The sequence below is a fragment of the Siniperca chuatsi genome, linkage group LG24 (assembly GCF_020085105.1).
Source record: "Siniperca chuatsi isolate FFG_IHB_CAS linkage group LG24, ASM2008510v1, whole genome shotgun sequence".
Lineage (NCBI taxonomy): Eukaryota > Metazoa > Chordata > Actinopteri > Centrarchiformes > Sinipercidae > Siniperca > Siniperca chuatsi.
Window position 1 is genome coordinate 52,501 of NC_058065.1, and position 16,052 is coordinate 68,552.

The following is a 16,052-nucleotide window of genomic DNA, read 5'->3' on the forward strand; positions in this document are numbered from 1 at the left end:
CTTCGTGGTCGATGACACTTCTGTAAAGGTTTTGGGACTCTGTGTGTGTGAATAATACTGTATGTGAAAATATTAACGTTACGTCCACAGAGCTATGCATTTTCTATTTAATGTCCAGCTTGGCAATTAAAGGTTTTTGATGAGTATTTTGGTGTTTTGGTTCATTCTCAGAGATCGTTTCAATAATTACAGCAACAAGTTCGACTTCAAAATGTGTCTTTTACCTTCACATCTTCTGTTTATTTAATTGTAAATTGAATTCTAAGTTATTTTTAGTTTAATTTGATATTTTTATATATTTCTTTGGAGTGACAGTAAAAATAATTCTGTTGCAGAAACAGTCGCTGTGTTTTTAGTCATTTATAAACCAGACTGAGCTCTAATTTCATGATCAAATAAACCAAACAGACCGAGAGCTGCTGGACGTATATTTTAAACTAATTGAAATAACTGCAGAAAAATATCAAGTGATAATAATAATAATAAAACTTTATTCATAGAGCACTTATCAAAACAAGTACAAACAACAAGAGAAATATAAAGAAGTAAAATACACAAAAGCAATAAAATAAACAGTTCAGGTAAAATCAGGATCTGCTTTCAGATAAAAATGTGTTTTGAGACGAGACTTAAACGAAGACTCTGACTCAGACAGCCTAATGTCTTCAGGCAAGTTGTTCCAGAGCCTCGGGGCCCTGATAGCAAAAGCTCTGTCCCCCTTAGTTTCCATCCTGGACTCAGGAACAGACAGGAGACCCCTGCCCGAAGATCTCAGGCTACGTGAAGGTTCATAAGGGATTACAAGGTCTAAAATACAGTCTGGAGCCATGAAGAGCCTCAAAAGTAATCAACAAGATCTTAAAATCAGTCCTGAAACAAACAGGGAGCCGATGTAAAGAGGCTGAACCAGGTGTGATGTGGTCGCACCTGGTCCTGGTTTACAGTCGCGCAGCTGAGTTCTGTACAGTCTGCAGGCATTTAAGTGGTCAAACTTAAACGACCAAACCAGTGTTTTTGTAAGTTTAGCTCTATTTTTCAAATACGTACAATTTTAGTTTAAGAAATCTGCATTAATATTCTACATGTGACACAGTCAGCGTGCACTGGAAGAAGAACTGGCAGAAGAAGAAGATGTTTTACTTTAGTAAAAGTAATAATACCACAGTGTATTGCAGTAAAGTACATTTTGTATTCAGTACTGCAGTAAAGCATATGTAGTATAAAGTACATGTAGTATAACGTACTGCAGTAAGGTAAATGTAGTATAAAGTACATGTAGTATAAAGTATTGCAGTAAAGTATATGTAGTATAAAGTACATGTAGTATAAAGTACTGCAGTAAAGTACATTTTGTATTCAGTACTGCAATAAAGCATTTGTAGTATAAAGTATTGCAGTAAAGTAAATGTGGTATAAAGTACTGCAGTTAAGTATATGTAGTATAAAGTACAGTGGTGTGAAAAAGTGTTTGTTTTAAATGAAGGCTGTTGTTATTAAGGGAAAACAAAATCCAAACCTACATGGCCCTGTGTGAAAAAGTGATTGCCCCCTAAACCTAATAACTGGTTGCTCCACCCTTAGCAGCAACAACTGCAATCAAGCGTTTGCGATAACTTGCAATGAGTCTTTTACAGCGCTGTGGAGGAGTTTTGGCCCACTCATCTTTGCAGAATTGTTGTAATTCAGCCACATTGGAGGGTTTTCGAGCATGAACTGCTTTTTAAGGTCATGCCACAGCATCTCAATAGGATTCAGGTCTATGCCACTCCAAAGGTCTAGGCCATTCAGAGTTGGACTTGCTGGTGTGTTTTGGATCATTGTCCTACTGCAGAACCCAAGTTCGCTTCAGCTTGAGGTCACGAACAGATGGCCGGACGTTCTCCTTGAGGAGTTTTTGGTAGACAGCAGAATTCATGGTTCCATTTATCACAGCAAGTCTTCCAGGTCCTGAAGCAGCAAAACAGCCCCAGACCATCACACTACCACCACCATATTTTACTGTTGGTATGATGTTCTTTTTCTGAAATGCGGTGTTAGTTTTACGCCAGATGTAACGGGACACACACCTTCCAAAAAGTTCAACTTTTGTGTCGTCAGTCCACAGAGTATTTTCCCAAAAGTCTTGGGGATCATCAAGATGTTTTCTGGCAAAAATGAGACGAGCCTTATTGTTCTTTTGCTGAGCAGTGGTTTTCGTCTTGGAGCTCTGCCATGCAGGCCATTTTTGCCCAGTCTCTTTCTTATGGTGGAGTCATGAACACTGACCTTAACTGAGGCAAGTGAGGCCTGCAGTTCTTTGTATGTTGTTGTGGGGTCTTTTGTGACCTCTTGGATGAGTCGTCGCTGTGCTCACGGGATAATTTTGGTCGGCCGGACACTCCTGGGAAGGTTCGCCACTGTTCCATGTTTTCACCATTTGTGGATAATGGTTCTCACTGTGGTTCGCTGGAGTCCCAAAGCTTTGAAAATGGCTTTATAACCTTTTCTAGACTGATAGATCTCAATTACTTTCTTTCTCATTTGTTCCTGAATTTCTTTGGATCTCGGCATGATGTCTAACTTTTGAAGATCTTTTGGTCTACTTCACTTTGTCAGGCAGGTCCTATTTAAGTGATTTCTTGATTTGAGAACAGGTGTGGCAGTAATCAGGCCTGGGTGTGGCTAGAGAAATTTAACTCAGGTGTGATAAAACACAGTTAAGTTATGTTTTAACAGGGGGGGCAATCACTATTTCACACAGGGCCACATGTAGGTTTGGATTTTGTTTTCCCTTAATAATAACCTTCATTTAAAAACTGCATTTTGTGTTTACTTGTGTTATCTTTGACTAATATTTAAATTTGTTTGGTGATCTGAAACATTTAAGTGTGACAAACATGAAAAAAAAAAAGAAATCAGGAAGGGGGCAAACACTTTTTCACACCACTGTATATTTTAAACTAATTTAAATAATTGCAGCAAAATATCAAGTGATAGAGACATGAAGTATGTATCTTCCTCCCTCATGTCTTTTTGTTTTGTGCCTTACATCTGAAAATGATTCTGCTGTGTAGAAAAATAGACTTTAGGTTTGTTTGGATACATTAAACTCTTTCGTGCTCATTTTCTTTTAACACATGCAGCAATTAAGTGGTCAAACTTAAAGGACCAAACCAGTGTTTTTGTAAGTTTTAGCTCTATTTTTCAAATACGTACAACTTTAGTTAAGAAATCTGCATTAATATTCTACATGTGACACAGTCAGTGTGCACTGGAAGAAGAACTGGCAGAAGAAGAAGATGTTTTACTTTAGTAAAAGTAATAATACCACAGTGTATTATCGGCCTCATGTAGTCAAAGTATCAGTAATAAAAGTACAAAAGTGTACTCATTATGCAAATTGTCCCATTTCAGAATAATGTATTTTATTTTTGGATTTCTTGTCGAGCTTTGTTAAGTAACAAACATTTAGCAGGAGGCACAGACAGCTGCCATTCATTTCCATTTTAAAGCAAACTGTATGAACATAATGCCAGGGAGGAGACAGAATCTAAATAAAGTAGTACTGTTAGAAGGTTAATACCAAACTGAAGGTTTAACTCCATATAACATCTGAAACCTTTGAATCAATAAAAGTAGAGGTTTCTGTCTTTGAAAGAGTTTATATTGCTGTTCCAAACTTCACTGACAGTTCAGTGATTTCTGCAGATGCACTAGAACTTAAACTTTATTGTTCTCTGGATGAAAACGTTGGTCCTGAGCTGGAAGCTGAGTCACTGTAGGAACAAATCTCCCCATGTGAAACAAAACGTCTCTTGCTCTGATAAAACCATAGCAAAGATAAAAAGACAAAGGTTTATTCATATCCATTATAATGCTTTAAAACATGAAAATGAAGAGAATAGAAACGTTTTGAAGGACATTAAGAACAGAGGGGAGTATTTAAGGTTCAGTCAGGAACTTTGATATGTAGAACATCTAAGTCTTGATCCTGGATTTGAAGTGTGTTCCAGCTCTGTGCTGCTCAGGAACTAAATCCTTCTTCTCCATGTTGGTATTTTGGTTCAAAGCCATTGAGAGATTTATAGACCAGCAGCCGCACTTTAAACTCTGTTCTCTGACACTTGGGAACTGGTTGGTCAGTTTTGTCTACATTTAGATGAAGAAAGTTCAGACACATCCACGCATCCATTTTCTGCTGCTTATCCCGGGCCGGGTCGTGGTGGCAGCAGACTGGGCGTCCCCTCCCCGGCAGATGAGATGTATAATCTCTCCAAGCATGTAAATGTTTAATAGAAGAGGACCCAGGATTGAGCCTTGAGGAACTCCGCTCAGATGCATAATTACTAGTTGTCCTGAAGATATGACTCGAACCAGTCGACTGCCTGAATCAGTTTCTAAGATCTTTAAAGAGTCCTTTTTTATTTTTTCGTCATACTATAAATTGATTCATTCTGATCTGTGTGTGACTGGGTTGTTAGGAAGTTATTACATAAGCATTAGTTTTTGTGTTAAGATTATTCTTTAATAATTCAAAGTTTTTGTTTTCAGCATTATAATCAGCATAAAATCAAAATAGAATGTAAAGTTGAGACAGTTGCTGTCTTAGCGTTTTTGTTTAATAATGAAAAAATGTTAGAAATTGTCCAACAAGCCTGTCTTCGCTTCAGAGGTCACATGCCTGAAATCACCTTCATTGCCACGGCAACCATCAACAACTTCCACAACCTGTCGATCGCTGCTGCTGTTACCATGACGACACTAATGGTACACACTCAATGTGACTGGTTGTTATGGTGGTCTCATATTACAAACTGACCTTTTTGTTTTCAGCAGGTTTCATATTTTCTTAGATCAGTGTTGATGAAGGCATCCTGGACCTGGAAGATTTCTGTAGCTGTGATCCTGTACAGACTCAACTGATGTGTTTCTCTAACAGGAGGAGACTCTCCCTCCTACAGAGATCACAGAGACACTGAGGAACCAGACCTGAACCAGAACCCAAAGCCAGGATAAAGAGGTTCAGTGAATGTGGTGTTGAAGGTGTGGAGGTGGATCAGTGTGTCAGAGGAGACTCTGAAGAAGGACAGAGTGCCAGCAGGACAGTCCACATACACTGCTACTCTGTGAGAGATAGCGGAGGAGGAGGAGGAGGAGGAGATGGATGTTTGACTCTTATTGTGCCAGACAGAGTAACCATCATCATCAGAGCAGTTCAGACTCCAGGACTGATCATTCCATCCAAACACACAGTCATCTCTGCCTCCTCCTCTTCTGATTCCTCTGTAATTCACTGATATATCAACTCTTCCTCTCCACTCGACCTCCCAGTAACAGCGACCAGTCAGACCATTTCTACACAGCACCTGAGGCCAGTGGTCAAACCTGTCTGGATGATCAGGATATCGTTGCCTCTCCACACGTGTCGCCCTCCTGTTGTCGTCAGACAGTTTGATCTTTCTGTTCGCTGTGTTTGTGTCGAGTGTGAGTTCAAAGGAATCTGATGGAGAGAACGAGACACAACACAGCTGCAGTTATTAATCTATCATCTGTTTGATGATGACATCAGAGACGTGAATGAGTGATGTCACAGTTTGAAGATGGCTGAATGTGTGCTGCTTTGTTTTCATGAATCAAAGTAAAAACACACTTACACTTCATCAGACCTGGTCTCAGCCATCGGACTCCACCGGGCTCCACCCTGAAAGGAGGAGGGGGGTCAGACCAGCACGTCCTCTTTCAGCACGCAGACATGTGTGGTTCACCCAAATATGTGTGACCACATTTGGTATTATTGAGTAAAAAGACCATTCTTTATTTAAATTTGTGTAATTAAGAGCTTTATTTGTACATTTATAATATGTCGCCCTGTGTTAATATCGGTGAGTAAAAGAACAAAGTAAGCGGAACCTTTGACACTGTGGTCGCGCACCCCCGGTTGCCTGCAGTGGGCCAACTTCCTGTTCCCCTTTAGACGCCAGTGATGGGAAGTTCGGCTCTTTTCAGAGAGCCGGCTTTTTCGGCTCCTGAACGGCTCTTCATTTAGGATTTTTTGTAGGCCTTTATTTTACCATAACTTTGCCAAAATGAATGGTTTGTGTGTTGGAAACCCTTTCATGCGCAGCGTTTTTATGAGAATCCTTATAATTCCCTAATTTTGTGCATTTATTCTGTTACAAAACCATTCTTTTGTTTAATATTTTAATCAAACATTTTATTGCACTAATTAACAACAAAACAGCAAATAAATCCACAGAACAGAACTAGAACCAAACTCAAGCGAACAGCATTAATGTCCTCAGTGTAGGTTGGCATTCAAAAAAGTCTGATGCCTCAGCTTGGATGGACGGATCCTATTTCTTGGTATGGTATGATCCCATATCCTCACATCTGATTGGCCGCGATGCCATTGCTGACCAATCAAAACAAAGTTCTGCCTTGAGCAGAGCTCAGGCTGAGCACTGAGGTCAGCAGCAAGCCGGCTCTTCTGATTCACTACAAAGCATCGGCTCTCAGAGCCGCATCTTTTGCGCAGGACACATCACTATTAGACGCAATTTGGGAAAAGACGCAAGTGTACCTGTCGTTCTTTCTTCCACACTCTGCTTTTATTTCTTTTTGTTATTGTGGTCGCCACGCCTGGGACCCGTAACACATGGACATTACATTACTCTCATACACATCTACACAATCTGTGCCTCCGGCCTGCTTCTCCCTGCCCCCCCTGCTCCTCTTCCCCTCTGCCTCCCTCCTCAGACACTGAGAGTGACCCACAGGATGATGGTGTGTGTGAAAGAGGAGGACGACATCTGATCACACACGCAAACCTCTTTTTGGATCGTCCCGTCTCCATTAAGAGTCCCACTTCAACAGCCCTCCTTGGTTCCAGACCTCTGCCATAAACCAGGTGACAGATACTCCCAGACTGTTTCCCTCCAAACCCTCACAAGTGTCAGAAAACCTCTTTCTGACAGAAACAGCATCGTTTCATGTGCTGGATGTTTTGTGCGTGTTCATGTTACTGTGGTCTGGTGCTGAACTGATATCTGTGATGTATATTACAGCAGGAATAATTCCTGTCAGGATCACTTCTCTCTCACTGTGCTGCACACGTCATGTTCAACGTCACTCAAAGCAGAAGTAACAACAGTTTGGGGAAAACTCCTCTCAGATTTAAATCTGCTGTGACAAACATGACGTGTCCAGATGTGAGTACAGGAACATCTGTAAAAACAGGTGGAGCTCAGCCCTCCACCTGCACCGCCATGTGGTGTTGGGATCGCCAACACCAGAAATGCAAGGGCGAAACCTTAGAAACGGCTCTCAGTGTGATGCAGTCCTGTACAACCTAACACTATGAGCTCAGTCATGAACAGATAACTGAATGAACTCCTCTAACAGGGCTGTCGGTAGTTCCCTTCAGGTCGGCTGTTGCTGTAAAGACGTTTTCTTTTTGAACATTCAGTTCTCCACGTAAAAAGGAAAAACAGACAAACTGTCATAGAAATCTCTGTCAGCATTAAATCTGGCTTCGTCAAGTCTTTTCCTTATTTGAATCCTTATATTCTCAGCTGCTTCAGTCTTCGATCCCTCTCCTGCTCTCCCACCTGGGTCCTTCTTGTCATGCAGCAACATTTCTGTCCCCATGAATTACTTCCTCATATTTTCTTTGAAACACGTCAAATATTTAGAACAAATGGCTTCAATTATAGATCAAGGTCTTCTTTATCACATAAACACAGAATAACGCTCATTAAATATACTTTTTTTTACTTGACTGACCTTTTTTTGGGACATGTGCAGGAAGTAATCTACTTCCGCAAGAACTATAAGCCAGAAAACTATAAAACACTGAAACTGTTCTTTGATTATTTTATTGGCCATGCTCTTTCATGTATTTGGGTCATGTGGTTGCCGTCGCCAAATAAGCTCAGACAGCGTTTGGCGAACTGGACGTGAAGCGGAGGGGTCTATCGCTTGGAGGTGTGTTTACTTCCTGCTGCTCCCACCAGAGGAAACATCATGAAAAACATTCTGCAGTCCAAATGATCGGATACAGATGTGAGAGAGTGTGTTTGCCTTCGTCAGCGCGGCGGGCCCTCCCACTCTTCACCTGCGCTCAGGTAGCTGAAGAGGAAGGATGGCAGCAGCTGTGAAAGGCTGTTTTACTCTTCTGTTTCCCCGTTTTCTGACTTGTTGAAGTTCTGTGTGCAGCCCAAAACGTAAGTCCTACTTATTCTGTAGCTGTCCCGGGTCTAATGCCTTGCTATCTGGAGACCAGGTTTCTGGGTATTGGTGAGTTTGCTACTGTGTGGAGAAAGTTCTGGACTGTGTTACAATGAAAGTGACTTGATTGAGAGGTGGACAGTTTATAAGTTGCGCAGTCATATGTTCATATTTGGGTTGTGTTATAGTCGCCAGGGGCAACGTGGAGCCACGTGAACAGCTATTAAAAGTGCAGATCACGGTTTTGCCCTGTAATGGATCAGTGAGTTGTAACTGCTGTGGCTAATTCTCACTTTGTGTTAATGTGCATTATGTTAGCATGCTGTCTATGCCAGTTCTACCTCAGCCTTTATTACATGGAAATTAATGGAACTCTTTTTTTATACTGTTCTGTACGCTGGTGGTCACAACAGCTTCGGTAAATAATGCTAGTGGTAACATTGATAGTCAAATGCCGAACTGTTGCCTGTAGAGCAATGTAAATTCTACGTACACTGATATACTGCGGCCTGTGTAATTGTGTAATTATACTGATGCCTATTAATGTACAGATTGTCAGACATCTCTGGTTAAGTACTTACCGGACTCCCTGCAGCGGGCCAGTTCATCCTTCATCTCATCACGCCTGGATTACTGCACAGCCTTTATTTCTTGCCGATACCAAAAATCTATTGATCGACTCCAGACTGGACAGAACTCAGCTGCCAGGCTTTTAACGTAAAAAAAAGTATTTCTGATTCTGATTCTGATATCATGTTTGTTCCTGGAGATTTTCTCCTTCGAGACCTCTTACACAAATATCTCCTGTTTATGTTCAACCAGTGTTTCTGTTGTGAGCAAAGGAAAAAGGCTTCCTACATGTGTGATTGTTCATATAACTCTTATATCCATCTTTAACCAAAAATACCTGAGAGTGTCCAGTCTCCAGTGTGGATCCTCCAGTCCAGCAGACAGCAGCTTCACTCCAGAGTCTCCTGGATGATTGTAGCTCAGGTCCAGCTCTCTCAGATGGGAGGGGTTGGAGCTCAGAGCTGAGGCCAGAGAAGCACAGCCTTCCTCTGTGATCAGACAGCCCGACAGCCTGCAAACACACAAAACACACATGGCAGATCATCTGAGGGTCCTGCTGCGTCAGTCAGATACAAGAGGACACTCTCCAAACAAATGAATAAATAAATACAGTGAGTAAATCAGGGATTCAACAGTAAAGATGACATCTAAAGGTTAAAGAGGATACAGCCATGCTAGCAGCTCTGTGAAATTAAGTGGAGCTTGAAATTTAGAGAAATAACTTAAATACTAAGACAAACTGTGACTTAATCTGACCTGAGAGTTTCCAGTTTACAGTGTGGACTCTTCAGTCCAGCCGTCAGCAGCTTCACTCCTGAATCCTGCAGGTCGTTGTTACTCAGGTCCAGCTCTCTCAGACTAGAGGACTGGGAGCTGAGAACCCAGGACAGAGCTTCACAGCTTCTCTTTGAGAGGTTACAGTCATTCAGTCTGGAGAGGAAATAGTGAAGAAGATGACAAATAACATTTGTGTGAAAACGCTGAGTCTGGACTTTTGGTGATACAGTATATATAATATCTTCTCAGCACATTAAAATCCTTGCTGTTTTACTTTAAACATGTTGGAAACGTGACTGAATCAATAAAAAAATAATCATGAAATGATAATATGATATAATGATTTCGAAACAAAAATAACGCTCTCGGTCTCACCCAGAATTCAAATTTCATGCTGTACAATATGTGAACCTCAAGTAGTACAAAATACAATCGAAAATTCAAACTTTCTGTACTGTGAAATTCGAAATCCTGACAGAAGAGAGTCAGGAACCGTGATGAAATGGAGCTTAGAGAAATCATTTTAAAACATTGAGACAGACTGTGACTTAATCTGACCTGAGAGTTTCCAGTTTACAATGTAGACTCTTCAGTCCAGCCGTCAGCAGCTTCACTCCTGAATCCTGCAGGTCGTTGTTACTCAGGTCCAGCTCTCTTAGACTAGAGGACTGGGGGCTGAGAACCGAGGAGAGAGCTTTACAGATTCTCTCTGAGAGGTTACACTGACTCAGTCTGGAGAGACAACAGTAATGAAACAATACGTTTTTTATTTTTTTCTCCAGTTGAATGATAGCACAGTATTTAAGGATGAATAAACCCCACTATGTATCTACTTACAGTGCTTTGTTGGAGGCTTTGACCACTGGCAGCAGCCTCAGAAGAGCCTCCTCTGAAGCTGAGTATTTCTTCAGGTCAAACACATCCAGATCTGTTTCTGATGACAGTAAGATGAAGACCAGAGCTGACCACTGAGCAGGAGACAGTTCATCTGTGGAGAGACTTCCTGAACTCAGAGACTGTTGGATCTGCTCCACTAGAAAACGAGCATTCAGTTCATTCAGACAGTGGAACAGATTGATGCTTTTCTCTGCAGAGGGAGTCTCTTTGATCTTCTTCTTGATGTACTTGACTGTTACCTGACTGGTTTTTGAAACACTTCCTGTTTGTGTCAGCAGGCCTCGTAGGAGAGTCTCATTGGTCTGCAGTGAAAGTCCCAGGAGGAAGCGGAGGAACAAGTCCAAGTGTCCATTTGGACTTTGTAAGGCCTGGTCCACAGCACTCTGATAGAAAAGTGTTGAATTGCCTCTGAAAACTTTAAACCACAAGGATGTTGATTGTTCTTCTGACAGCAGATTGACACCAGAGTTGATGAAGGTCAGATGGACATGAAGAGCAGCCAGAAACTCCTGAATGCTCAGATGGACGAAGCAGAACACCTTGTCCTGGTACAACCCACTCTCCTCTCTAAAGATCTGTGTGAACACTCCTGAGTATACTGAGGCTGCTCTGATATCGATGCCACACTCTGTCAGGTCTGATTCGTAGAAGATCAGGTTGCCTTTCTGCAACTGCTCAAAAGCCAGTTTTCCCAGAGACTCAATCATATTCCTGCTCTCTGGACTCCAGTGTGGATCTATCTCAACTCCTCTATCATACTTGATGTTCTTCAGTTTGGACTGAACCACCAGGAAGTGGATGTACATCTTAGTCAGGGTCTTGGGCAGCTCTCCTCCCTCTCTGGTCTTCAACACGTCCTCCAGAACTGTAGCAGTGATCCAGCAGAAGACTGGGATGTGGCACATGATGTGGAGGCTTCGTGATGTCTTGATATGGGAGATGATTCTGCTGGCCTGCTCCTCATTTCTGAATCTCTTCCTGAAGTACTCCTCCTTCTGTGGGTCAGTGAACCCTCTGACCTCTGTCACCATGTCAACACACTCAGGAGGGATCTGATTGGCTGCTGCAGGTCTTGTTGTTATCCAGAGGTGAGCTGAGGGAAGCAGGTTCCCCCTGATGAGATTTGTCAGCAGCACATCCACTGAGGTGGACTCTGTAACATCAGTCAGGATTTTTGTGTTGCGGAAGTCTAGAGGAAGTCGACACTCATCCAGACCGTCAAAGATGAACAAAACCTGGAACTCTTCAAACCTGCAGATTCCTGCTTCTTTTGTTTCAGTAAAGAAGTGATGAACAAGTTCCACCAAGCTGTACTTTTCCTCTTTCAGCACATTCAGCTCTCTGAAAGTGAATGGAAATGTGAAGTGTATGTCCTGGTTGGCTTTGTCTTCAGCCCAGTCCAGAGTGAACTTCTGTGTTAAGACTGTTTTCCCAATGCCAGCCACTCCCTTTGTCATCACCGTTCTGATTGGTTCATCTCTTCCAGGTGAGGGTTTAAAGATGTCTTCACGTCTGATTGTTGTTTCTGGTCTGTCTGGTTTCCTGGATGCTGTTTCAATCTGTCTGACCTCATGTTCATCATTGACCTCTGCAGTCCCTCCCTCTGTGATGTAGAGCTCTGTGTAGATCTGGTTCAGAAGGGTTCGGTTTCCTGCTTTAGCGATCCCCTCAAACACACACTGGAACTTCTTCATGAGGTGATATTTAAGTTTACGCTGACAAACTCCAGAAGGACTTCCTGAATGAATACACAAAAAATCAGATCAATAATATTTCCCTCCATCTCTTGAGACATCAGTAAATGTCCCATTTATCCAGCATGTTGAATCTTTAGAGAAATCCTCTTACCGCTCTGCAGACGGTCAGCCAGCTCCTCCTGCTTCATTCTCTTCAGGAAGTGCAGTGTGATCTTCAGAAATGCCTCTCTGCTCTTCCTCTGATCTTCTTCCTCACCGTCCAACACCTCCTCATCCTCCCTCTGACTCTCTAAGCATTCTGGGTAATCTGGACTCAGAACCTTCTGCATCTTCTTCAGCTCGTTCTTCACAAAAGTGACAATGTTCTCCTCCAGCAGCTGGAACAGAATATTATATGAATGAAACAATCAAACTAAAATCATGGAACCAAACATCAGATCCATGTTGGACAGACTGACTGATCCACTGGTCTGAAAAGTGCAGCGTGGAGATTATTGTGACCAGAATAGATGTAAAAGTAGTTGTTGTACATGTACAGACCATAAATATGGAGTCCAGGTGTGTTTGATGCTGCTGGGCAGACTGACCACTGGGAACCTCTGAGCTCTCCTGGTCGACTCTGTGGGGGAAGGAAGAATTAGCTCACATTATGTCTGTCCACACAGAGACAAACACAAGCTGAAGGTCCTTTGAGTTAAAGTGTTGATTACGACATTGAATCAGATGGTTTCCCCTGACATTAAAGTGGTGGTCCATTGTGAATCAACACAGTCTTGTCTGCATTTCTGTGCAGCTTTCAGTTTACTGTGTTGGTTCACCAGCTTGTCTGGTTTAGTCCCTCCAGCTCTTATTGACCCCTATAATACTGTGGACATTAACGCAAATCTCAAACAAGCTAACTGGATGCTACCTGTCCAGTGCAAATTGGTAGTGAGTCACAATAAAGTTGTAGCAGGTGAAGTGAAACATAAGGAACACCAAAGAGAAAACCAGAGAATACTGGATCAAACCAAAGCTGAGGGTGATTTCACACCGAACTGTGTGTCAAATGAAAGCTAGAACGTACTTCTCTGGGCTACAGGTAAGCAAACAGGTACAGGTGTTGTTTAAAAAAGGTGGTATGGCTGTTTCTTTTACACTTGAACAACATGTGTGTATTTGTTTCTGATCCATTTCAAATCCATCTCTCAACAGGAAATTGGATCAAACAATCAGTTTGAGCTTCTGCAGCCTGTAGTGATCCACAACAGCCGTCTCTGCATCAACAATCAACACATGTTTCAGCTTTGGTAGAGGTGAACATTGTCTCCTCTTTGAGCTTCTGCAGCCTGTAGTGATTTCTTTTGTACAACATGTATGTATTTGTCCGAATCAGTGATATTTTAAAGTCTTAACAGCTGACCTCTTTGCAGCAGAGGGCTGTCGTCCTTTAAAATTAATGAAGCTACCCATTGACCAGTCACTTTTGAAGGACACACAGCTGGGCTCAGGTCCAGGTCCAGCAGAGTCTGGTCTCCCATAGATCCTGTTCAACATGGATGGAAAATCACTTTTTCAGTCTTCAGACACAGAAGCTGCTGGAGAAACTAGCAGCTATCAGCAAGAAAAGGATCAACACACCAAAGTTCAATAAGACATGAAGCTGAATGATTTCAGTCTGTGTATCATCGCTGGACTAAATGTCCTGATCTCTGAGCAGATTTTACTGTTACTGACAGATAACAAACTGAACTGTGTGGTCTGTCAGCAGCGACACTGTTGGCCTGTATTCTAACGTTTGCATTACTAGACTCACCACAAATATCCTGACTGTTATTTACAGACTTTGGTAGTTGAAGCTTTTTAGGACAAAATTCAAAGAGCAGTTTCAGACTAAAGAGACTTTGAAAGATCCCCACTTGATTTGTGAAAGTCAGACTGCTGAAGCCTCATATTATCCTCAGCTGAACTTTACAATGTGTTTTTCCACAGAACCAGGACTGTGGATTCTGTCCTCCACCACTTCCATTGAAATCACATGAGGAAGAGATCTGTTCAGGGCCAGTGTGCACAGGAGGACCAGTTCCAGCCACCAACAACTCTTTCAGTGTACATGTGGGCACGTCAGTGTTGTTTAGGGACAGACTGGAAAACACGTGAACCTGTCCTTTAATACAAATCTTCATCTGACCTTCATCATCATCATTCTAGGAGAACAGGAAAATTATAAGGACAACTGGCCAGACTGGATTTAATGAGGACAAACATCAGCAGTGAGCAACATGAGGAGGGAAACATGAACATTTCAGGTCAGACTGTCCAACACTTTTAATGCTGACAACTACTTACTGTCTGTCAGAGACATGTCCTCGTTTAAAATTAATTAAGTGATCATTTGACATCTGATCACAGTCCAGCTGTTGTCACATGACTGAAAACTAGAAAATGTTGATTTGATCGAGGAACTCAGTGGAATCAGGGTTAGCCTTCGTTAGCAGCTAGCATCAGTTAGCCTCATTAAAATCACTGTTTTATTCTCCTGCAGTCGTCAGACAACAGTCAGAACGTGTGTGTGGAGAAAATGTTAAACTGAAGTCAAGAGCTGAAGACTGGTTATACTGGTTATACTGGGCAGCTTTCACATGTGAGAAGATAAATGTATGTGAAGAAGAACGATGCTGAAAATAAACAAACAGGTTTAATAAAACTTCTCTGGATAAATAACAGTTAAAACATGAATCAGTGATATTTTAATGTTTTAACAGATTACCTCTTTGCAGCAGAGGGTTGTCGTCCTTTAAAATTAAAGAGGCGATCATTTGACCAGTCACTCCTGAAGGACACACAGCTGGGTTCAGGTCCAGGTTCAGCAAAGGCTGGTCTCCCATAGATACTGTTCGACAGGGAAGGAAAATCACTTTTTAGTCTTCAGACTCAGAAGCTGCTGGAGAAACTAGCAGCTATCAGCAAGAAAAGGATCGAACAATCAGCTTGTTTTACACACAACACAGGTTTAAGCTTTGGTAGAGGTGAACATTGTCTCCTCTTTGAGCTTCTGCAGCCTGCAGTGATCCATAACAGCCGTCTCTGCATCGACAGACGTATTCACAGAGGCAGAACTCCAGCCTGACGTGACGCGCCGTGATGCAGCCGTCAGTGTTGTACTTTACTTTGTGAATCCATCAGCAGCATCAATAAGAAAGCAGCTGTGTGTTTCCTCAGACTCTCTGTGATGGTTCATTCTGCGCTTTAGAGCAGCTGATCACAGTCCAGCTGTTATCACCGACATGTTTCCATTTCTGTTGTCACGACTGAAAACTAGAAAATGCTGATTTGATGGAGGAACTCAGTGGAATCAGGGTTAGCCTTCGTTAGCAGCTAGCATCTGTTAGCCTCATTAAAATCACTGTTTTATTCTCCTGCAGTCATCAGACAACAGTCAGAACGTGTGTGTGGAGAAAATGTTAAACTGAAGTCAAGAGCTGAAGACTGGTTATACTGGTTATACTGGACAGCTTTCACATGTGAGAATATAAATGTATGTGAAGAAGAACGATGCTGAAAATAAACAAACAGGTTTAATAAAACTTCTCTGGATAAATAACAGTTAAAACATGAATCAGTGATATTTTAATGTTTTAACAGATTACCTCTTTGCAGCAGAGGGCTGTCGACCCATTGACCGGTCACTCCTGAAGGACACACAGCTGGGCTCTGGTCCAGGTTCAGGTCCATAAGAAGCTGGTCTCCCATAGATCCTGTTCGACAGGGATGGAAAATCACTTTTTAGTCTTCAGACACAGAAGCTGCTGGAGAAACTAGCAGCTATCAGCAAGAAAAGGATCAACACACCAAAGTTCAATAAGACATGAATCAGTGATATTTTAAAGTTTTAACAGATTACCTCTTTGCATCAGAGGGCTGTCG

At 42.0% G+C, this 16,052-nt stretch overlaps 1 protein-coding gene and 1 pseudogene across 1 annotated transcript in view; both read right to left on the bottom strand.

Annotated features, from left to right (window-relative positions):
- The window catches only part of LOC122872004, a 45,888-nt pseudogene extending 31,388 nt beyond the window's left edge, over positions 1 to 14,500 (bottom strand).
- The window catches only part of LOC122871887 (NACHT, LRR and PYD domains-containing protein 12-like), a 93,062-nt gene continuing 80,392 nt past the window's right edge, over positions 3,383 to 16,052 (bottom strand). The window contains exons 12-15 of the mRNA XM_044187424.1: positions 9,532 to 9,705; positions 9,113 to 9,286; positions 5,634 to 5,680; positions 3,383 to 5,479 (exon numbers count right to left, since the gene is read on the bottom strand). Of these exons, the coding sequence (XP_044043359.1) occupies positions 4,944 to 5,479; positions 5,634 to 5,680; positions 9,113 to 9,286; positions 9,532 to 9,705 (931 nt within the window). The 3' untranslated portion in view covers positions 3,383 to 4,943. The remainder of the gene's footprint in view (positions 5,480 to 5,633; positions 5,681 to 9,112; positions 9,287 to 9,531; positions 9,706 to 16,052) is intronic.